Source organism: Phalacrocorax aristotelis, chromosome 11 (genome assembly GCF_949628215.1).
Source record: "Phalacrocorax aristotelis chromosome 11, bGulAri2.1, whole genome shotgun sequence".
NCBI lineage: Eukaryota > Metazoa > Chordata > Aves > Suliformes > Phalacrocoracidae > Phalacrocorax > Phalacrocorax aristotelis.
Genome location: NC_134286.1, coordinates 19,954,407 through 19,978,966, shown reverse-complemented (window position 1 = coordinate 19,978,966; position 24,560 = coordinate 19,954,407). Strand labels below are relative to the sequence as shown.

General features: G+C 41.4%; 1 protein-coding gene across 2 annotated transcripts in view; it reads left to right on the top strand.

The window, feature by feature from the left end:
• Window positions 1-24,560, top strand: part of COL4A6 (collagen type IV alpha 6 chain) — a 140,504-nt gene that overhangs the window by 82,874 nt on the left and 33,070 nt on the right. For both annotated transcript variants that reach the window (XM_075107210.1, XM_075107209.1), the window contains exons 4-16: window positions 4,288-4,422; window positions 6,274-6,318; window positions 12,143-12,259; window positions 14,777-14,845; window positions 16,315-16,350; window positions 16,779-16,841; window positions 17,483-17,518; window positions 17,646-17,687; window positions 18,598-18,690; window positions 20,555-20,608; window positions 22,019-22,078; window positions 23,017-23,061; window positions 24,285-24,338. In XM_075107210.1, coding sequence (XP_074963311.1) covers window positions 4,288-4,422; window positions 6,274-6,318; window positions 12,143-12,259; window positions 14,777-14,845; window positions 16,315-16,350; window positions 16,779-16,841; window positions 17,483-17,518; window positions 17,646-17,687; window positions 18,598-18,690; window positions 20,555-20,608; window positions 22,019-22,078; window positions 23,017-23,061; window positions 24,285-24,338 — 849 coding nt within the window. The remainder of the gene's footprint in view (window positions 1-4,287; window positions 4,423-6,273; window positions 6,319-12,142; window positions 12,260-14,776; window positions 14,846-16,314; window positions 16,351-16,778; window positions 16,842-17,482; window positions 17,519-17,645; window positions 17,688-18,597; window positions 18,691-20,554; window positions 20,609-22,018; window positions 22,079-23,016; window positions 23,062-24,284; window positions 24,339-24,560) is intronic.

The window sequence follows — 24,560 nt, the reverse complement described above, 5'->3', positions numbered from 1 at the left end:
ATCGTCCTTGAAAGTTTTGGGCTAGAGTCTGCTCAGTGTATGAGAACGTACATTTTTAGGGCCATAATGATTTAATGGTTGGCTTTTAGGTTTGCCTTTATGTGATCAACCGAGCATAAGATGCTTCAGACTACAAGGCATTTGGTCTTGAAGTAAATCGTTGTACCTAGCAATTTTTTGTGTCAATAAAACATTGTTTATGGGGGAAATAATGAATGAAGACATAGAGAGCATGAATAAGACCCCTTTTAAAAATGTGGTTACTGATTTCTGTTAGAAAAGGAACTACATGTTAGTTTGAGAAAGCGTGAACATCTTTAAATTCAGTTGCTCTTTTCATACACTGGACATTAATTTTTCTTAGAAAAGTAATAATAATGCTTTGCTGATTGAAATATGACAGTCTACGACTTTACTAACTGAAGAAGGGGCTAGTTCTGCCCTACCTGATTAGTAGTATTCTGCTCAGTTACTAGTCCTGCTAAACTTACCTCACTTTGTGAGTTCTAGTATCCTTTTTTGGTGATGAATCACTGAGCTAGGATTTGATAGTGAGTGAGGCCAGTAGGACTGTCCCCTAACTAAGTAAGCGCTTGTATTATTTTTTGTCCCTGAAATAAGGGGCATGCCCAGCGGCTCCATACCACTGCCACGTGTGTTCCTTTGCACAGCGACAAATCAAATAGATTTACGCTTTATTCTCCAGGCTCACAGAGGCAATGGGGGAAAAAAAGAATGTTTGGAATTTGCAATGCTATGTGTAGCAGCTCTGCTTCAGTGGGCGAAAACTTATGTGGGGTATTAAGTTGGCAAAAGGGGTAGGGACAATAGAGAAACTGTGATGCATTTGATTGTGTAGCAGTAGAGAGGCCCCATATTACCCACTATACTGGCTTTTCCTCCTGACACCCTGGGATGCAGATGAGGTAAAAGCGTGAAGGGAAGAAAGCACATGCTGCAGAACATTTTCCATCTTGAAAGACATTGCCATCAAATTACATTTTCAGGCCATTTTGTTTTACCGCTTTCTGCGGTGTGGTGGTTCAGAAGCAAAGGAAGGTTCCTATCCCAGCCATTTTTCCCTCTTGGTCAGCACGCACTGAAAATGGGAACCTGAATGTCTGAGAGATCTCTGTGTTTTTAGTGGTTTGCAATGGTTAAGTGCATAATAGAGATGCACTCATATTGCACTTGTGGCACAAACTTGCTCAAAATCCTGAAATTATCTATGGAAATGTCTTGGTATATCAAGAAATAATGCCATTTTTTACCAGCATCATATTCATTACAGAGACACAGGCATCTCATTTAGTGCTGCTTGTGTAATAAAAGCCTGGTCACAAATATGTTTGAGAATGCACGTCGTGGTTTTCAAATATATGAAATTCTAGTGGGAATTTGAGAAAACATCCACAAGTCACAGTAATTTAATAAACTCTGTCCTTGCTTGGTGTTATTAGCATTCTATAATTTTCCTCTTTTTAAAAATGGTTGTTGTGCAGCCAGGAAACCAAAATTACACCATCAGTGTTAATTACTAATGGCTTTTCTAGAGGCTACTGGACTATATATTGAACAATAAAGATTAAAAGTAGGGAGCTCTTTGATTCACTGTAGTTTCTGTTTGATGTAATCCACATTTTATGTTTAAGCTTGTCTTCACTGCCAAGAGGTGTTTCATTCTTTTTATTCTTTGGATAAGAAAGAACAATCCTGATGCCAGAGCACAGAGCACTTAACTTTTTACCACAAGGTAAACTCGTTGAGGTCAAACAGTAGTTCCACCTGGCGCTGAACCCTGTAAGTTTACCTTGTGGTAAAAACTGAGTCTTCATTGTGCTTTTATCCTGGAATTGTTCCTGCACACCACACTGCCGGCTCTTTATAATGCTTTTATCTTGGGACAGTTCATGGGAGTGCTACTGAGTGATGAAAAATGCTGCTTTTTTAGCAGTGGAGGCAAGTCCTTTGTTTCAGCATAGAAAACATGATTTCCATCCACACAGACTTCAAATGAAACAGTAGGAATTCTTGAGAGCCTGATTATCATGGCTTAATCACATTACCAGAGAGATTAGAAGCACTTTACTGTGTCTTTATGCTTTAGTGACACTCTAAGGCACTGGACAAAATCTTCAAGTGCTGTTTAAATCTTCCTTGTAGGGCACTAAGGCAAAAGACAGCTTTTTACCTATGGGCCCTGAAATGACAGAGAAAGTGTTTAGTTCTTCTGTCAGAGAGCTGCAGAACTTGTTACTGATCTTTACTCTCTCATCTAGATGTATTTCTCAAAGAGACCTGCAGCAGAGCAGAACAAAAGCCTCCTAAAATTTTAATTCCTATTGGTTCCAGTCATTGTGAAACACTGTCATTAACCAGGCAATCAAACTAATTGAATACAGAAGTGTTAGCAATTCAAACAAGTGAGGAATTCACAGTGTGCTTTCTCTAGAAACCTTGGTGGACTCTTGGATGCTGTTGCTTTTGTGGGCAGTGGCTGGCTATAACAGTAACATGCCCTTTTTTAGGATATGTTTCTCCAGTGCTGTGTTCCCTTGAGGTAAACAGTCCGCAACCCATGTCTTTTAAGTGACTTGTAAAGACTCTGAATAGCTTGTGACTATGGGAAATTAAAAAGCTAAAGCTGAGGCTGAAAATGAGAGCAAAGCATGTGATTTTTGTAACATGTTCCTTGCGTACGGTGGCCAAGGACCACTGAAGATTTGGGGATTAATGTTATGATCATATGGTTCCCAATATAAAGGATTCCATTGATAGTTAGCCCAGAGTGAAGGAAGCAAAAATAATGAACAGAAAAGCCTTTTTAGATGGGAGTCTGTGCCTCTGGAAGTGCACGGTATGGACAGTGTCTAGACAGAAAAGGTATGAAATACAAAACATACACTTGACCTCAGTTAAAAGGCCAGGATGAAACAATCACGACCAAAAGAGTGACACGGGGGAATTGCTGCAATTTAAAAGAAAACTGCTCCAGTAGTGAAGAAACATGAAATATGGGACACTATGTTTTAGCCTAAACAGGTACTAAAAATAATCCCGGAAAAAGAACATTTTTAAATTAAATAACAGTTTGTTTCACTTTGCTTGATTATTAACATGTAAAAAAGCATTTTTAAATTAACTGCAAAGTCTTTTACCTGCCAAGGCATGGAGTCAGGACTTTGTATGTCTCCAGCTGAGATTACTAAAACACTTGCAGCAGGGAGCTGCATTCCTTCTGCCGTTTTAAGGAGTTAGGGAAATAGAAGGGAAACACACTACCATGGACGTGAGTGTAGAGAATTAAAAGGAGGAGGATTTGGGTGTTTTTTTTAAGCTTCCTCCTTCATTCTATATCTCTTAAGGTAAGCCTTGATTCTTGGCATGGGTAACTTCACGTGATTCACCGACTGTCTTGCCAGTAGAAAGCATAGCCCTAAGGTGCCGTTTTCTACTGATACTTTGGGACCTTAGACTCTCTTAACCTCTTTCAGATTCTCTTCAAATTAACCAAATGAAAACTACAAAAATGTTCACACAAAACTCCGTGTTAAGCATTCAGCTGCCAAGAGGCAGTTTGAGGCTGATAAAAAATCAAAGCACCTACAGCAAAAGTTTTTAAACATTGGCTTGTTTCAGAAACAAGTGCCAGACTACTCTGCGCATCCATGTAGTGATAGAACAATGAATGTTCATCAGTCACACGTGAATTTCTGCAGCTGTTGAAAAGGCTGCCATCTTCGGGCAATGCTGTGTCATTGCACCCTTATTTTTGTGCTCGAGGACTCAAAATCCACACCCTGACTGTAAGGTAAGCACAGTGGAATCAATCCCAGTCCTGAGCCAGCCATTGTACTAGTCTCAAATACTCTAAAGTGTGCTTTCTGACTGCATGTGACCCATGCAGTTCTTGTATCTTGTGTTATCTTTTTGTTGTGCTCGATCTAAAGCATAAGCAAAACCTTTTTGCACTTTGAGCTTGGAAATAGAAGTGCAAACTCAAGAAGCAGCAGGCAGTTTGATCTCAAAACACTGTTTTCTTCCCCTGTTCCTTCCTACAGCAATATGGGTAGTAATAAATCTTCCAGGAAAAAGGGGAGATTTCTTACTGTTACTCATGACTTACCTGACATAATCTCTAAAAACTCTGAGAATGTACAGGGAAAACTTTAGGATGTCCTAACTACCCCAAGAGGTATCAAATTGCATTGAAGATTGAGTTGGATGGAGTAATTGCAAAGGGATTTGTCAACATGGTGTGTTGACTTATTTTTTGTTGTATATTAGGGTCGACCAGGACCGATTGGGCTTCAAGGACCAATAGGTGCACCTGGACTTACTGGCCCAGAAGGTTTACCAGGAGCAAAAGGTGAGAGAGGAGCAGTGGGCCCCCCTGGACCAGCTGGACAGAAAGGCGACAAGGTAGGCTCGACAGTGACTTTTCTGTCTCTGCAGGAGATCTGTGGCCTTGTTTATATTTTTGAATGAATAAAGATAATCTTGGACTACCTGCCCAGGGACAAGAACACAACAGCATTTCATTAATACCTTTAGAGAATTGCTTTTATTTTTGAATGAGAATATGGTTCCTAAAGCTGCTGAATGTTGTACCCATCCTGGTAGATGAACCACAACCAGATGAGTATTGCTATTTCAAGTAGTTTTTCACTCCACATGCCCCTGGATAGATGGGTGTTACTCACACTATGTTCAGAGAGACATGGAGCCGGTTCCTGTGTAGAAGATCCTGAGCTGGTGTCTAGAAAAGTAAAAGGAACGGGTACTTTCACCTTAAGGAAAGTTTACGTTGTGCACCAGGCATGCATTCACATTGTGAGTTTTGGGTTGCATGCAGAGGACTTAGATTCTCACCGCATAGGCCCGAGCGGTGTGTATGCTCCCACCACGAGGCCTGATAGAGGTTATGTAATGGGTTATAAAACAGGGATGTCTGATGTTGTCTGATGCAAGGACTGGGATGAGATTCCTACGCCTCTGCGGTTGGACAAAAGGAATGTTTCAAGGACAACAGCTTGAAAACTTGAAAGACAGAGGAAGTCCTGCATGCTGTGCCTGGTTTCTAAAATCTGAAGGAAGTCTGGGACATCAGCATTGGAGCTTGCATTCTGGGACTATCCCAGAGCATCTACTTAATGCAAGGTGCTCAGGTCCTGTGTGCAAATAAGAAAAGGCAGATAGTTTAGGTACCAGCACCTGCAGAGCACAGTTCATCTTCCATGTTTTCACAGCTAGTGATAGGTGAGCTAGCTAGGTGAAAACTAGCTCAATTGTACTTCATATGCTGCAGTTACACCCTCTTCTCATTTAATATTAGTCAACACATTGGAGTTCTAGTCACCCTTTCTCATAAGACAAAGAACCAAGTAAATGAAAAATGATAACAATGAAAGTCATTGCTTCAGTGTTGCATTCATCTGAAAGGCAATGGAGGTTTCAAAACAAGGACTGAGTGCCGATATGAGTGATAGCATTTTCATAATTCTGGCAGATAATGCTGAAATTATTAAACTTGGATTTTGGATGACACAGAAAACCAGGGTAGGAACTGGCCTTTAATGATTGGAACCAATTTCCTTGCACTGAAAAAGTCCCTTGTTTACTCCAGACCTGCTGTTTCTATCCATTGAAATGGATACATATACAACACCAACATGCAATAAGATTCTATCTCTTTATCCCTCGTGGATGCAATATACTTCACCTTTCCAACGCAAGAGCAGTTTAGGCTGGATATTCTGCTTACACAGTCTGTTTTGCTACTAACCAGAGCAAAGCAGTAAAATCAACAAAGTGGTAATTACTTGCAACTCAGCCAGGGGTGGTCTGAAGTTAATATAGTGGTCTGCATATCTCTGGGTGGTGCTATCCAAGTATAGAGAGAAAAACCCAGAAGTCCTGTTGAAACTCTTGGAAGGTCAAGTGTGACACCGAGAGTTAAGCTTATACAGGATTGTTTATTTTCCTGGCATCTTGTTTTCCCCAGATGTGCAGTAGGAGATTGTATTTTTACTTTAAATTGCCTGATTAAAACTTTCCTGAAACATTCATTTGGCATCCAGTCAAGCTCAGATGCTCAGTTCCTATCTTCACTGACCCCTGCGGTCAGAGAGAATCTATATGAGATAGTTTGCTCCTTTTTGTTTTAAAAGCTAGAGTCCAGGACTAAAAATGTTGGAGTGAAAAGCATCTCACAGGTAGCTGAAATATATAGATCGATGAAGTGAAATATAATGTGCACTTTTTTTTCTTCAGGGCCCAATGGGAGTTCCAGGATTTCAAGGCATCAACGGGATCCCAGTAAGTCTGTATATGTAAATATAAATCAGCAGAATGTTAGTCACAACTAAAAGCACGTAAGCACAATGAGACTGTCCTAACACATGCACAGTGTATCCTGCAAGTGCTTGCTTCTCTCTGGAGGGAAATGGCAGTGTTTGTTAGTCTGCCTGGTGATCCCACACTGGTTTGTAAGAGGTTTGGATCATATTGTAGGATGATGGGAAGTTGATACGTATCAGGAATTGAGCCTGAGTTCCGTGAGGATCCACTGCATCATTGGTAAGCTTTTCTTTCAGCACCATGTTCTCTCAGCATCGTGTCTAGAAAACACCAAATCATCAAATCATAGACTTCTGTAATTGAAAGGGACCTCGTGCAGTCAAACAGCCGTGATCAGCTGTGCTTCAGGCTTTTTTAGTATGTGTTTCCTAACCAATTCTTAAAACCTTGTAGTGATGGAGACCTTAACTTCTATGTTAGAAAAGCTTTCCTAATGCCTAACTTCAGTCTTTCTCTCTGTAGTTTAAACCTCTTAGTTCTCATCTTACTCATCATGGACAGAGAGCAGATTGTTCCCTTTTACTTTGTAGTAGCCTTCTTGCATGTGATAACTGTTATCAGGTCTCCCTCAAACTTCTTTTGCTGTGATGTGAAGGAAAACTGATTAGAGCTGGGGCCCTCCTGACAGTCCCTGCTTCTCCACTAGGCGCTAGTTCTGGTTTGGATCTGAGCCTTTCAGAAACCTAAGACAGGAAAGAGATAATTGCTGCATTTTCCAGGTGACTGGGTTAGGTAACCACTTTCCCTGACCATCAGGAATTTTTTTGTTTGTTTCTTTCATTCTTTAGAACTTTAACTTTCTAGTGACAGTTGTTTCCTTTACTATTCAAAAAATTATGTGCCTAGAGTGTTTTGACCAGCATTCTTTTGCTTTTGTCTTCCCAGTTATTTTTGTAGAGATGTCTTACAGACACTTTACCGACACTTTACCTCCGGGGAATTTTAGCTAAGCCAGCTTTAGAAGCTGCCCCAGACTTTCTTGCTCTCTCTACACTATTTAGCTCATCCTGCTTTCTCCTTCTGCAATTAGAATTCTTTTTCTTTTCTTGATGACATTTTTCCATCTTCTGTATCCTTCTGCCTTCAGACTATGCTCACAGTCTTTCTCATCTTCCCTACTTCCTCAGCTGGCCAAGAGCTCCAACAGTTGAGCTATGTTTTCTTCCTTCCTATCAAAAACTGAATTGTTTTGATAGATTGGCTGAAAATGTACAGTTGGCCCTGTAAATGAGCTTGCTTGATTCCAGTTCCTTCCTAGCCCTTGTTCTTCTCTCCCCCTTTGCTCATCCTTGCCTGTTTTCTCTCCTGCTCTACTCCCTTGATGCTATTTCTTCCTTTTCCCACCAGCCAACTCTCTAGCTCTGAAAAGTACAAGCTGTTTCCATAATACTTAATTTAATTGAACACACTGTGGGAACATGCTGTTCTCAGGGTATTTTTTCAGATGAGGCTCTGGAGAAAGGGGATTCCCAACAAGGGGAGGCAGAGATACAGCAACAGCCATTGCCAGGTAGTTGGCAGTGACAGGCATTCCAAGGAGAGAGCAGGGGAGGTAGATGAGAGGATTCAAAGCCTCCAGTTTATGCAGATCTACTCTGTCTGCTTTATAGTATTCTGCAGGTGGGCGAATGGGAAAAAGGCAGATTTTGCTGTTCGCGAACAGCAAGGTGCTCACCACTGTGGCTCTTCTGTGCCAGAACCGCAGGACAGAAAAAGGGGGAAGGGAAACTAGTTCACACTGTTTACATTCTAGCATTGAGATAAATGCTTCCAATCTAGGGTGAAAACAGCAACCACCACTGCTTGAGAAAATATTTGTGCTTTTGCCAGTTGCATTTCAGGGTAAGGAGTAGCTTAGGTTTGTCGTGAAATGTATACGAATATACACACATTATATGGATGTGTGAAATGCAGAGGAAAGGAGAGAGAGCATGTGTGTGCTGACACATGTAAGAAAGAAGTAAAAATATATTGCTATCTCTGCACAAGAATTAACATCTACATATGAAGAGAGGTTCTTTGTAGTATGCAGGTATGTTAGTGTGGGCAGGTATATTTTAGTCATGGCCAAAGGACCGCGAGGCTGTGATTCAGAGGGGAATCCCACTATTGACTTTAAGGGAAGTGGTGTTCCACAGAGGTCCCTTAAGGAATGCTGGTTGCAAGTAAATCATGTTGTTGCAGCTGGCCTGACTAATCCCTTTAACCTAGTAAATACAGCAGCTACATGTGTTTATTGCTAGCCTTTCATGTCACACTGTAGAAGAAACCCTCAAATCCCTAGCCCTGCTCAGGAAGTTTATTTTTTCCTAGAGGACAAGATTCAAGGACGCCTCTGGCAAAGGCTAGAACTGGTCCTGAGAGATTTATATAGCTTTCACGAACTGTCCAAAGAGTTCTAGAAGGAAATATTTCTGAGATAAGTGAGCCCTTGTCTGTACCACGAAAGCTCAAGCTACATGGAGAGGCAAAGTTCTCTATTTGTGACCCTCCTAGAGGAAATGCAAGCACTTGGCAATGGCTGTAAAAAGGCCACTTTGCCATGGCAATCCATGAAACTGCTTATCCAATTAGTTTTGTGTTCACCCTTAATTGCATTTGTTTCCCTGTTTTTAAATATTTGTTGAGCTCTCCTGTTGGGATCACCTTTGTGCTGTTTGGTTTAGAAGAGAGGCCCCTTGGGATCACAGTATCGGTGTACGAGCAGGAGTCACATAAAGCAAGAGCCTAGATGAACAGTTCAAGTTTCCTTATCTGTCTCACAGGGAATGTCTCCTTTTGTGAGAACAGAGAGCACAAGTGATCTCTCCAGCTTGTGTTTTAACTCAAGTCTGTAAACTAGTCACCCTGCCATGTATAAGTAAAGCCTGTAAAAGTCTACTGCCTTAGTCAGGTGAGGTGCTTGTGCTGGATTGGCATATCTGCGAAAACAGGAGTTAGAGGAGTGGGAGCAGCGAAACTATTAACCACCATTTTTCAGATGAAAACAGCTCTTTAAATCACCGTTTTAAATCCCTGGGGAAAAGGTTCATTTAAGCCAGAACTTTACAGCTCTCAAGGAAGTCAGTTGTGGGTGCTCAGTATCTCCTCAGGTAAGGTTCTTAAAACATTGTGAACTCTGAGAGCAGGTTAGCTAGGAAGTAGTAAATCCTGTGGATTTTTTCCTAAAGCAAAAGAGGCAGCATGTGTGTCTGTGTCTGTCAGTCTCTGTCATGCTTTGGCTCAGAACCACAGGCATGATGCCATGGGGTTGAGTGACAGGGCCAGAGATTTATTTAACACACATAAGAAGTCACAGTGGTCAGCATACTTTATGTCCTCTCTTTGTGAGCCTTTCTCGCATATTAAGAGGATACCGAAATCCTTTGGGCCACTTACAGACTGTGTTGGTCCAAGGGTTAGGAGATCTCACCCAAAGCGTTTCCCAAGACATGAGGCCACCGGTCATCTGCCTGCCATGGGCTGGCTCTTGGCCAACACTAAAGTCTTAGCAGCTTGGCTCGCTGTTGCCTGGCTCTGAGGGGCAGATGTTGGCTGTTCAGCTTCACTAAACCCTGCAGCTGGTCACCTTATGTTGTAACCAGATACATGTGCACTTGTCTCACATAGCTTCTGGTTTTGTTGATGCTGTGAACGAAGTGAAAGACCTCATAGATGCTGACCACTCTGGCCTCACTCTGCAGTCACAGCCTGTCCCATCAGAGATTTGCTGCTCTTAGCTATGACATCCCACATGGATGGAGGAGGGTGGGTTGCCACTGGTTTGTCCCAGCTTTGGGAACCAAATGAAATAGTTTCTAAGAGACAAACGTAAGATGCAATGAATTGGTGCTTCAGCCTTCTCCTGTCGCTTTACCAGGGCTTGGCAAGTCCCTGCTTGCACACCACATGTGGGTGTTTTGACAAACAAGCTTTAATCATCAGGGCAGTTGGTACTATGTATGCAGTGGTGCCTGATGCTAATGCTTTGGGATGACTTCATTCCATGTCCTGAGGCCTTGTTTAATCTCAAATTTATACTTGTCTGGGTGAGCTGCCTTGATCTTGTAGTGGAGACACACTGCTTTCATCCAGTTTGCACCTTATTGACTGACAGAGAGCAAATCTGGGCTCTCTCCCCTTCTCTCCATATTGTTGGCACAAATCCCAATGCAGTTGACAAATGAGCTGGACCAAGGAACTCATTTGGCTGAAAATTAACCCCATGAAGAAACAGAACAGTTATAGCTCTGCTGTGTTGGTTTCCTGCTCCGACTCGCCTATTCCGCTGGTGCTTATGCCAGCACAGGGAAGGGGTAGGTGTGAGTAAGCTGGAGCGTGTGGTGGCCCTACCGGCAGCAGCTGAGACCAGTGATCAGCTTGAGTACTTACATAATTATGGCCTAAGTTGCTCTGCATCCTTGGGAAAGTCATTCTGCTACTGTGTGCCCCAGCTTCTCATCCGTAAAATGAAGATTATAGCATTCCCACATTTTTGCAAGGCGTTTTAAGATCCTTAGATAAAAGGCTTTACATTACTGCAAAGTTCTCACTGAGTTTGGTCAGAGCATATGCTATTGGCTTGGACTGGGAAGACCTTTAGCAACACAAATGTGTTTTGTTTTAAGTGTCAGGCATGAAGGATTGTTAATGTTCTGCTTTATCTCCATTTTATCCATGTTTATTTTTTTACTTTCCTAGTGTGAGTCATAACTTGTTTAATGCCATATCTTAAGGACGAATCTTTGGGATCAAACAAAAGTACTTTTGGGATGAGTCAAGATCAGGGTGTACAGAGGGGAGTGAGAGCACTGTCAGTTACTGATACTATCTCTCTAAATTTCATTTTTATTCATGCCATAAAACACTGTCTTTGAGTGCCACAGAACTAATTTCTCTGAAAAGGAGGATAGAATAAGGGGCTGCTTGAAACCTGGGTAGTGTGACTGACACAGAAGTTCTGCCTTTCTGTGTTTTGCCTACACATACCCATAAGACACTGAAGAAAAAGTAACTAAAGTCTCAAACTTTAATCTCCTTTGCACCAGTACCATGCTAAGTAAACTCCCGACAAATTAATAGTGCTATACCAGGGCAAAAGAGGTGTGAAATAGAATTAGGTACAATCGTATCCTACTCTGCTTGATTAATAATTGACCACTACAAATGCTTTCTTTTAAATGCTGTTAGTTTAATTAGGTCTTTTTCCCAGTTGCTTTGCCTAAGGTTTTAAGTGTAACGTAACAAGAAAAGCTGTTTTGCTTGAATGGCCTGTTGCTGGAGCTGTAACATCTGTTGAACTATTAAAGGAAAGAATCCACACTGGAGAGGAAGAGAAGCCACTGAAACTTTAAGCAGATTGGAATTATAAATGCTCAGTATTGTTGAGTCTGCCTCTGCCCTTGTTTTCACATGAGCAACTTCCATTCCTGGTGTCAGGTGCACCCTTGCGTGCTGTTTCATACTGTGTTATATGCCATATATTTCAGACTGCTGTGGGATGAGTATTGCCCTTTCGGGACCTACTCATGCACAAGTTATGTACTTCAGAAAATTATCCCTTGGAGAAAAGGTAATTACATGAATGCAGCCAGTGTTCTAGGATTTAAGCTTTGGGGAGGATAAACAATGCTGGCTGAAGAAGCTAGTTCTGTTGCAGTCTGTCATACACTGAACTTGAGTGGGAGTTGTGCGTTTCTTTCATTTTGTGTTACCATTTGGAAGATATCAGTTTTCTGGGGACAGTATTACTAATGAAATAATGCATCCTGACAGTCATTCTCTCTTTTTCCCCTCTACACAGGGTCACCCTGGGCAACCTGGACCTAGAGGTCTGTCTGGCCTTGATGGCTGCAATGGTACCATTGGGAGTCCTGGCTTTCCTGGATCAGATGGGTTTCCTGGCCTACCTGGGCCACCTGTAAGTCCCAACTCGAATATAGTGTTTTGTAGTCACTATGCCAGGACTTGCTTTTCATGCCATTACTGGATAAGTAACTCCCATAGTACTTAGGAAGAACCCTAATAGCCCTAAGTTTATTAGCATTGTTAGAGCTCAGTATCATTTTCTTACTGAAATTCCACTCAGAGGATAAAATACAGATCCTGTGAATTCAGTGTGCTCCCACACCAAGTTATACCATTGTCATTGGCAGTATTCAAGCTCACTCAGAAGGAACCATGGTAAAATTTTTAAGAACCGTGAAGTGTCAAACATCTTCCACCTGGCCCATTTCAACTTAGTGGATGCTGATTCAGGAAAGGATGTTACCACGTGTTCAGGTCTATGCATCAAATATTGGATGCCTTCCTTCAGGTCTTAGGATAGCCAAAAGCTTGAGCCTCACTGACTGTCAATAGGATTTACCTTTCAGGGTACGTGTTTTACTTTTAAAAACACTTTCCTACCAGGTTGGAGTTTTATCTAGCCTGCATTGGACACCTTAAACTTAGAAGTCTGATCTATTCATCTGGACTCCTCTCTTACAGAGGGTGGTATTTGAGAGAACACTTCTTCCCCTCTACCTTTCAGGATTAATTGTCTTTGGAGATAGCCATTTTTCTGCATTGACTTGTAGAGGAAGTGAAGGTAGCTGTGTCATGCTCTACACACTGTTTTAAGTGGGTAGGATTAGTCATAAGAACTCCGCTCCTAGATGGTTTTGGGAATTACAGTCTTTTATAAAAGTATGTGGTTATTTTTGAAGTGTAAGCAAAAAATATTTGACTTAATGTTCAAATGTTTGACAAATATTTGTTCACATTCAAAGCCTGATTTTACAAATATGGGCCATGTGACTAATCATACATGTAATGGAGCTCCTTTGCATGCGTATATGAAGAAGAGGAGAAAATACAGCTGGCTGATGTAAATAATGTCATTTGTTTCAGCATTTCTAAACTGTACTAAGACATCTTTACATGTCATCCAGACTTGAAATTCATATGATGTTGAAAAATACTGAAGCAATAAGTTCAAATTAAAGTACTACTTTCTAAAGGAACTTATTTACTCATACCTGCTGCTCAAATTTCTATTTTGTAATGCTTGTAGGATTACATTTTTGGCAAGAAAAGCTGCTTGGATCAGCCAACCCCTCTCAAATCAAGTTGGCAATCAAATGAAATAACGTCAGATAAATTGGATGAGATGATCAAGATTAAAATAAATTGAATAAATCTAGAATTCTAATGGCAGCTTTTTCAGAAGATTAATGCAGTCTATCAGTTTTTTCTTTCACTGATTCTAAACAGAATTCAGTGATTTACAGTATTAAACAAAAGATAGAATCATAGAATGGTTTGGGTTGGAAGGGACCTTAAGATTATCTAGTTCCAGCCCCCCTGCATTGGGCAGGGACACCTTCCAATAGATCAGGTTGCTCAAAGCCTCGTCCAACCTGGCCTTAAACACTTCCAGGGAGGGGGCATCCATAACTTCTCTGGGCAACCCCTTCCTGTGCCTCACCACCCTCACAGTAAAGAATTTCTTCCTAATATCTAATATAAATGTACCCTCTTTCAGTTTAAAACCGTTACCCCTTATTCTGTCACTACACTCCTTGATAAAGAGTTCCTCCCCATCTTTCCCGTAGGCCCCCTATAAGTACTGGAAGGTTGCTATATGGTCATCTTGAAGCCTTCTCTTCTCCAGGCTTAACAACCCCAGTTCTCCCAGCCTGTCCTCATAGAGGACGTGCTCCAGCCCCCTGATCATCTTTGTGGCCCTCCTCTGGACCTGCTCCAACAGGTCCATGTCTTTCTCATGTTGGGGGCCCCAGAGCTGGACAGAGCACTCCAGGTGGGGTCTCACGAGAGCCGAGCAGAGGGGCAGAATCGCCTCCCTCGACCTGCTGGCCACACTGCTTTTGATGCAGCCCAGGGTACAGTGAGCGCACATTGATGGTTCATACTAAATTTTTTCATCCACCAGTACCCCCAAGTCCTTCTCCACAGGGCTGCTCTCAATCCCTTCATCCCCCAGCCTGAATCTATGTTTGGCATTGCCCCAGTCCAGGTGCAGGACCTTGCACTTGGCTTTGTTGATCTTCATGAAGTTCGCAGAGGCCCACCTCTCTGATCTGTCAAGGTTCCTCTGGATGGCATTGATATGTGTATGAACAGGAGGGTTCCACCATGTCAAACAGATTCAAACAGGATCTTAAAAGTTGTTGAAGGTCTAAAATAAAAGGGAATTCTAATATAAACAGGGAAATACCAGAGAAAATATTTGCAGAACCTTGTTTTTCTAAAGCCGCAGGAAGCCTGAAGTTCTCATAATACCACAGCTTCTCTGACAAAGCTGCAGTGGTACTTTTGCAGTTTACTGGGGCCACGAGTTTCCCTTGTTCATTGTGCTGACTATAACTCCTTTAAAAAGTCAAATCAGTGTTTTTTCCAGAAATTTATTTTATAATTTATTTTTTTTTTAAATCAGGGTCATCCTGGCCCAAAAGGCCTTAAAGGGGAACCTGTTTTTGCTCAAGCCAGTCTTAAAGGAATGAAGGTAAGACTTGTCATCACACAGGAGAAAATGCAGTACAAGAAACACTGATGTCCTACAGGTTGCAGGGCTGATACTGCAGGTTAGGTTGCTCTTGATGTATCCTGGGTATGTCTGAATGCAGAGCTGTGAAAAAGGTCTTATAACTTCATTAATGACAGCACAGAACTCTCAGAGCGTGGAATTGCTTGGTCTTTGCGGAGATTTTGTTCACCCCGTACTGCAATGCTGGGACATTGCTCACCCTGTTACTGTTCCGTGCAGTTGGTTGTCCTTCACTTGTCTCTGGAAAGCTAGCGCCGTTTGTTTGTGGTGTCAAACCACGGATGTGAGTAATTTCTTGTAAGCTTGTCCTGACTTACATGAGGTAGCATATGTGTTTCTAGGTGCAGATGTAGCGAAGGAGGCGCCCTTCACCTACACATGGAACTTTCCTGTCACAGACATTTTTGCATGTGCCAGGTTGAAATACAGCTAAGGAAACTCATAAATGCATGTTAAGATTTCTACTGTGAGATCCCAGCTGCCTCCCGGTGTTTCTTGTACTGGGAGGTACTAGTAAGTAGTCAGTCATATTCTCAGTTTAAATACATGAATATCATATCCCACTCAGAGTATTCCATCCTTTGCTGCTGTGAAGTGAGGATTTAACTCTCTCTACTTATTAAGGGCCTCACCCTGAAATGTCTCTATCAAGTCTGTAATTTTATTTCCTGTACAAAAACCACAAAGCATGGATAGACCATTTCAGTTTATTGTTCCGAACAGTGAACAGGGTCTTGAATATACTCAGTTAAATGATTTAGTTCTTTGTTGCCTTGTAATAAACACTCACCAGCTTACCATGGTTTTGATTTTTGCCAGAAGGACTAGGTTTGGAATAAATCTACGATGGATTCAGCACCTCTAGTGGTACTGAATTCTGCAATATTTAGCAGCTTAATGCTTCATTAAATATTAAAAATAGTAAGAAATTTATTCTGTCCTGTAAGGCCCTCACATTGACTTTGTTGGTCAAAATAAGAATTTTTCTATAATACTACCCACATTCTATACACTCATAGGTTGGTAAAAGTTAAATAGATCTTTATTAATTTACTTAAGAATTTATTGGAAATGCAGATAATTTTATATCATAATGACATACTTTTACATGTTTTATAGTGATTTTGTAATGAAAGTTTGTATAGTGTATTTTCCAGTGTTTTTACAATTAATACAAATTTTTTTTTCATGCCACTTTAGTTTCTCTTGTTACCCATATATAAAACGGTTGTAATTTCTCTGGCGTTTTGGAATCTCTCCATTACCCAATTTAAATATGGAAGCACAGGTGTCAAAATATTTTTGCATTTAGACTTGATCTAATGTTAACTAATAGCAAATATTTCTATTTATACAAAACTTAATGTTCCTTGTAGCTTGTTGCAATAACATAGTGTAATTTTTACATATGCATTTATAATTTTCAGGGAGAAAATGGTCTTCCTGGATTGGATGGAATTTCTGTAAGTTATTTATTTTGGGGAATAATGATTTCAAAAAATATTAAGTAGGTAATTTTTCTTCTATTGGTTCTCAAGGTCACTTTCCAAATTAGTGGGCCATGTATTAACATGTGTGATACCAGTAGCATGAGCAATTCCAGCTTTGTAATGGTATAAGTGGATCCACATTATGGTAGAAGAAGTCGGATTTTTGCTATTATCTGTTCCATTTTTCCTTTTTCAAATCAAACTCCCTTCTACCTTTGAACTCTGTACCTTCCATTTTCAAAATACATCTAATAATAGGAAATGGACTGTTATAGTATTTAAATTGGCATACTTAATTAGGGGATGTTACTTATTGTTTCTTGAGACTCACTTTGTCTTTGGTTGGGGTTTAATGGGGTAAGTGCTACACATTCTGTATTTGTCCTATGTTCTCCTTATAGGGTCCAAAAGGTCTTCCAGGTCCAATAGGTTCTGCAGGCCCTATAGGATTACCAGGTTTGCAGGTAAGAGACCTCAGCTGTTGCACTTGTTGATAGAACAGTTCAAAATGTCGGCAGTTTTCCCTCCTTGCCTGTATTTGTGTCATGACAAGGAGCAAAAGTGTGTGGGCATCTAAAAGGACTGAGCACAGCTGACTTCAGGCATAGAAACCTTGAACTTGGATAGTTTTATCTAATCACAAGAGGGAAGGTTCCTCTCTGGAGCAGTGTTCAGAGCAGCAATCATGAATGAGGGCTCCAGCAAAGCCCTAGAGTGCTGCCTCAAACACTACATTATACTATCCTGAGGACTTCCTTGTCTTGGGACTAGGGGGAATATGCTGACCTCTGCATGTTTGGAGCCTTTGTCGTCATGAAATATGCTGAAGAGTTGCTTTTTCAAGAGAGTTTCCATTAGGCAGAGGTAAAAATGAGTTACATGTTTGTTGCTTTTAAACTGAAGTTTGCCTTTAATTAACCACAGTACCAAAGGGCTGTGCTGTCTGTCATAAATATGAAGACTTGAAGATCATGTGTATCAGTTACTTTTGCTTTGGGGGCAAGAGATGAAAGTTCAGGTACCACTGCAGATCCCAGCACTGCTCCAATTGTGTGCACCCTAATTAAGTCAAAAGAAATAAAATCTCGATCTTGTTCACATTTAGGGTCCAATGGGTCCCCCTGGGCCACCAGGTCCAAAAGTAAGTACCTACCTTTCCTGTCTTCTTTCTACACCTGATTGTTGGCTTTTTAAGCAGTGCTGTGGGCCTAGATGACAGTGATGCTGTTGTTTTATTCATCCATCATTGGGTTTTTTCCCTCTCTCAGGGTAACATGGGATTAGGCTTTCAAGGAGAGAAAGGAGAAAAGGTAGGTGAAACTTGTTCTGTTATGGAAAGAGCATGAATTAATACTCCAGTGTTCTATCATACCTTGATCCTCTATAAGGTGGCTAGATTCTAGCATTTTCTTCTTTTCTTCTTTATTTTCTTCTCTTGGACTGATTGACAGTCCAAATACTAAAGAGTCTTGCTGGTTCGTTATCTGTTGGTACACAAAAAAAGGATGGGGGCTTTTTCTAGATGAAGAGGGAGAAGGGGAAAATCTCAATTCAGTACAGTATTTTCATGGTTATCGAGACATGAGGCCCTTAGACACCTTTTGAAGCTCGCTCTTTGGTTTCTTTGAACCCTCACCTCTTGTATTGAATTGTTCTACTGACTTAATTCTTTTTGGCTTCCATAATATTCTTTAGGTCAGCCAATGTGTAAATTATGGTCTTGCTATCCTAAATGGGTGTCCTGCACCCTGTGTGAGAATTTACACTGGCATGATGGGGCTTCTCAAGGTTCTCAATTTGGGACTTGATTCTGCTGCTGTTAAAATCAGTTCTCAGCATTCTACATTTCTAATTGTTTCTCATCTTCTTTCATATTTTTTCCCCAAAGTTTTTCTGTAATGTTTTCCTGTTGATTCAAAAGCTGAGCCTTTTTCTTCCCTTTCTTGCCATGTTTTGTATCTGCAAATCTTCTGAAACAGATCTAATGTATTTTGTTCACCTTTTTCAAATTTTCAATTTCAATTAAAAAAAAAAATTTTTTTTCAGTGTTCAAATTTTCAGTTTGATCTTTTGACTTCTATGACCAAACTCCTGTGCCAGCATTCTGGCACACATATATTACGTATATGGGATATAATTAGAGTGGCTTTTCTGATTCGCAAGCCACTTTCATAGGAAATGTGTTCTGCCTATGTTAATAGCTTCCTCTTTTGCCAACAGGGTGATGTAGGGTTGCCTGGCCCTCCAGGTCCCCCACCATCCACTGGAATACTGGAATTCATGGGATTCCCAAAAGGGAAGCAAGGAGAAAAGGTCTGTAAATTCAGTTTACAAACCCTCACCCTCCCCATGCTCCTTCATTTAAGGCTGAATGAAATTTCCTGGGCACTGAGGGCTATTATATTTCGAAATCAAAATAATTTTCTGTACTAATTTAATCTCCCAGATGGCTATTGAATAAAAATGTTCTTAGCTCAGAGCATTGTGGACCACTGGAGAATGCATACCTCTCAGGAGAGGGTTTTCAGCATTAATCCTAAAAATAAATGAACTGAAGTTTGTTTCTGTTGGATCTGTGAAATTGTGTCAACTGAAGCAAAAAAACCAAATCCATTTAGAAAAATATATAAAAAGCTCCAGCTCTTTTGCTTTGGCTATGATGCACACTACTGTGAAATAATCAGATTTCTCTCCTTTACATTGTTATCCTGGCATTTACTGAGATACATATTTAGCTCATCAGTGATTTTATAAAGCTGTATGGATCCTGAGTTAAAGATTCTCTACATGGATTTAGGCATACTGAGTTAATCTGGGACCTATATAGGCTGGTTTGGGAGCCCAGTCTGAGCTTCCCTAAGCCCCTGCATAAGTCACGAAAGATAGTGTCTTACTTGGTGGAGTTAAATTAGCATGAGGTGAGATTCAAACAAACGCCATTCCTTTTGGCTCACTCTTGAATTTGTAAGCAGGATTTGTGAAGACATTATGCTCTCTCATCATGTGTTATTTTGCTGCTTTCTGTGAAGTGCTATGCATTTTCAATTCCCTAGATGACTATATTTTGGAGAGGCTGGATCGATGGGCTGAGGCCAATTGTATGAGGTTTAACAAGGCCAAGTGCCAGGTCCTGCCCTTGGGTCACACCAACCCCAGGCAACGCTCCAGGCCTGGGGCAGAGGGGCTGGGAAGTGCCCGGCGGAGAAGGCCCTGGGGGTGCTGGCTGACAGCCGGCTGGGCATGAGCCAGCAGTGCCCAGGTGGCCAAGGAGGCCACCAGCCCCCGGGCTTGTGTCAGCCCTGGTGTGGCCAGCAGGAGCCGGGCAGGGATGGGGCCCCTGTGCTCGGCCCTGGTGAGGCCCCACCTCGAATACTGGGCTCAGGTTTGGGCCCCTCGGGACAAGAAGGGCCTTGAGCGGCTGGAGCGTGTCCAGAGAAGGGCAGCGGGGCTGGGGCAGGGTCTGGAGCACAAGTGTGCTGGGGGGCGGCTGAGGGGGCTGGGGGGGTTTAGCCTGGAGAAGAGGGGGCTGAGGGGAGCCCTTCTCGCTCTCTGCAGCTGCCTGAGAGGGGCTGGAGTGAGGGGGGAGTTGGTCTCTTCTCCCAAGTAACAAGTGATAGGATGAGAGGAAACAGCCTCAAGTTGTGACGGGAGAGGTTTAGGTTGGATATTAGGAAAAATATCTTTACTGCAAGAGTGGTCAGGCATTGGCACAGGCTGCCCAGAGAGGTGGGGGTGTCACCATCCCTGGGGGTGTTAAAAAAATATGTGGACATGGCACCATGGGGGCATGGTTTAGGAGGCCTGGGGGTGTTGGGTTGATGGATGGACTTGATGATCTTAGAGGTCTTTTCCAACCTTGATGATTTTACGATGCTATGATTGATTTGATATGAAATGCTTCTAGTTTGACTTATAGCAGTGGAGGACAGTAGAACAACAGATCCCAAGCAGTGGTCTTTGAAGCCATGGGAAGTGGTCAGAGGCAATCTCTTGCATGCCACTGGCACTGTGCTGACAGACACTATATCTGGCACATAATGACACAGACCAAGTATACTTTCTAACAAACAAATTACAAGGCCTTACTTTAGGAGTCAGGAGTGTGATGGGTCAACTGGGAAAAGTCTTGCTTTCACAGGCACAGTGATTTATTGTGTTTATGTCTTTCTTCTGTCAGGGTGAGCCAGGTCCTCGAGGATTCCCTGGAGACAAAGGATTGCCTGGCATGCCAGTAAGGACGGAGGAGTTTTTAATACATGCCTAATATGGGTTAGATGGTTCAGCACCCTCTGAATAGCTTACAGGGTCTCTACAGGAGTTTCTAGGCACCAGAGTACTTTGTAAATCTAATAAAAATGTCCACAAGGCTTTTTGAAGAGTGTAACTGTAATCTGATAGTTTTTTGTCCTGGAAATGGAAAGAGGATAATGCTGTCCTACTATAGCCGTTACAGAGCACCCAGCATTTCAGTACATGCAATCTGTGGTTTGCAGAGACCTGCAAGTAGACACACCCTTCACATGGCCACTTGATGGCAGTGTTTCGTGATGTCCCACAGAGAGCTAGCCGTATTTAAAAAAAAAAAAAAAATCCATTTTTTTTCCTTTAGTTATGTCTAAACATGGTTTTTGTTATTTTACTTTAATGTTGTAAAGCACATAGAGATCTTTCTCTCTGTCTATATATATCCTGTTTTAAAATGGGCTGTTTAACATTAGTGCTCATAAACTCAGGAATGTATAGCATCTTGTCTGTATGAATCAAGAACAACAATTTATCCCTGGATTCCAGACAGCTATTTCCCAGCTTATAATCTTTTGTAAACACGGGTTATTTTGATAAGTTTATGGAATAAACATTTTGTAGAACTTCTGGCTAATAGGATAAATTGTTTGCCAGTTTCTTCAATGTACAGATGTTCTTAGCAGAAAGACGTGCAAGAAAAATCTTGCACAGTTTGTTATTAGCCTTCCTGGATGTGTTCCATTATGTGCATGTTTAGCTTTATGCATCACAAGAGGCCCATTGAAGCTGGTGGAGTTGAACATATGTGTGAACTTAACCACAGTCATAAGATATTTCAAGACTGAAGCCTGAAAATTGCTTAACTACTGTAACTCTTGCTGAAATTAAATCCTGATGTTCTACCTCTGGATTTGATACTTCTTGCTGACTGGGAAGACCACCAAACATTTCCAAATGTTGAGTGTGAAAATGCTAGTTTTGTGTCATTCTTAGGCTTCAGAAATGAAAAAGGGTGCTCTGAGCACTCCCTTGAGCTACTGCTGTTAAGAAATGAGATTTGAAATAATTTCTAAACACAGACTACAATACAGAGTAGCAGTGGTGTGACCTTGCTGTTTATAGCATGGGGTTAACTTGCATTTGCTACTGAGAGATGTGCCATGGTTTAAATGGATGGAAGTCATGGTGAATGAAGAAAGTAATGTACTGCACACACTGCCAAGTCTGGTTGATACAGGTTTTCTTTCTGGGGCAAAAGAGTCCCAGCAGAAACAGTCAGTTCCCCCTGTCTCTCTGTTGTACTATTTTAATAGATGGCTTTGTGCTCACTTTGTCTTAGGGCTGTGCTGTTCTGTTCCAAACAGATCACAGATTTAATGCTGTTGTTTTTCCTCAGGGCTTTGGAGGTGTTGGAGAAAAAGGAGAAAAAGGTGTGCCTGGCTTACCGGGTGGCAGGGTAGGTAACTTTACAGTGTCTTTAAATGCCTGTTCTCAAACACATGAAGCGGACCTTTCATCAACAGAAGCATTCCTGAAGCACGTAGGAGTCTCAGGCATAGGACTGTGTCCCACAGTAGCTGGCACCATACAACAACGGAACCAGCAGTTAGTTCTTATCGCAGTAAAGTCTCAGATTAAAGGTGAGATGAAAGATGTATACAGACAAGGCAGGCCGAGAAAATCATATGGAAGTATTTAGTGGAGGTCTTGATACTGCAGGGCCTGAGTTTTTCCCAGTTTTTCTGAAGGCTTCACAGAAAAGGAAGCTTGCAGAAGGTCCAAATGAAGATAACAAAGAGGCCTTGCAGGGGCTTTTGGGAGCTCTTAACCACTGCCAGAACCAGCCATGAGAGAACACAGATAGATATTTGGGGAAGAAATGGGCAAGATGACAATAGATTTTGGTTGAACTAGTCAATGAATGTGGGATTTAACAGCATGCTTGATCACATGCCAGCCATAGATTCTTCAAACCAGCACGACCCTGCAGAGATGTGCTTTCACATACACAACAGGAAAACCAAGGCATTCTGTTCTGTGTGTGAAGAATAAGTTGTCAAGATAAAAAGTCTTGATTGCATTTAGTTTCATGGCTCTATAATTACAAACTACCTACCTACCTTTCTAGTAAGTTGAGACACCATGACTTATTTAACTTGGAATGCCAATTAGAAAGACAATGGCTAAAGAAGATAATACATCTTTTGTCAGTTATTCTGCTGAATTCTTTCAGTTATGGTCGTTGATATTTGGGAGATATGAAAAATCAGTGGTAGCTTCTCCTCTTGAAAGTTCTACCTTTTCATTCTTTGGTGCTGAGATATTTGGAGCCTGATATAATAAGACCAGACTGAGATGGAGTCTCTGAAAGTTGATGTTTTTCTTCTGTTCTAGGGTCTTTTGGGAGGTGACGGATTTGATGGGATTCCAGGGAGAAAGGTGACATTTCTTTTATTTTTTACTGTACTTTCAATTACAGAAGCCATCTAGCTGCTTAAGATCTACTGACATCCTTATCTAGTGGCTCCAAGTTCTCTGATGGATGAATGCACCTGCCTTATTGAACTAGTGAGAGCTAACTAGAAAGTCCACATAAAACTCTCAATCCCTTTAACTGTCTCTCTAGTTATCCCTACATATTCAGAGGACCACCTCCACAGATTGGAAATTGTAAATCCCCTCCTGGAACCATCAACTCTCCTGCTTTTCCCATTTTGGGGGGTGGAAATGGCCAGGTGATCAAATGGCTAAAAAGGTGTTAAAGCACTTCCACTTGCAGATACAGCAGTGGAAGTTGTTCAGGAAAGCAACTTTCAGAAACACAATTCTCATTTTGCAGCCTGGAATTCAGTCACTTGCTTTTATGTTTTGTTTTATATACGTCCTTTTCAAGATATCCTGAAGATTATGGTATCTCCGATATAACCTAATTTGTATCTATATATTAAAATTATATGATTAAAACCAAGCTTTTTAAAACAAGTTTCTCAGCAATACTGTGTATGGGCTATATTGCGGCCTGCAGCTGTCCAAGATTTCAGAATCACAGGGGAGGTCTAAAGTTAACGTTCCCTGCTCCTGAGCTCTTGGAATATCCCATTTTGTCTGCAGTGGCAGTGGGATTTGCAATCCATACTGGGCCACGCTGAATGTTACCCAAGAGAAAACAGTGGATCACTTCTGCGTAGATTTACAGTCACACACCCGGAAGGGGAATTTTGTGTCACTGAGAACACTACCAGGAAATGGAGAGCTGGATCTCTCAGTGTCACTTCAAATGTTTTGGTGCCAACAATATGGTGGAGGGGAAAGTGTGGGGGACAAGGAAAATAATGTTCTAAACTCCTCGCTCCACAAGTATTTCTATGGTTCTGTGAGAACTCCAAGGTGTCCTCCTGAATTGGATACCCTCATGCTTGCTCACAAGTTCTCACCATCTTTACAGCACAAGGAGGCCTAAAGGAGCTCTGGTATTTTGTAAGTGCTGAGAAACTGATGCCATCATCAGTTTTCTCTTTCTTTATATCATCTGCAAATGTTCGGTAGGAATATGAATTTGGTTTGTGATTCAAGTCCAGGCACTGCAGATGTCTCAGCTGACAAATAATGCCATTGTCTTATTGTCTCACTGTGTTACAGTGTTCCCTTGTGTGAATTTGCAGGGTCATCCAGGTACTCCAGGCTATCCAGGACTGGATGGAGTTGAAGGCATGAAGGTAACTTCCCACATGAAAATACTAAAGCATTGCTTTTTAAAATATATTTGCATGAATAAATAAGCATTGTTGCCACAATCAAATCTCTACCTCTGTATCACTGTAATTTTCAGTATGTTTCAGTTCCTCTTTTATTTTATTGTTAAGGATATAAATGAGTGGTTGCTGAACTATGAACATTGGAATGTTTTAATACCTCTACAATGTTCATTTATGTAACTT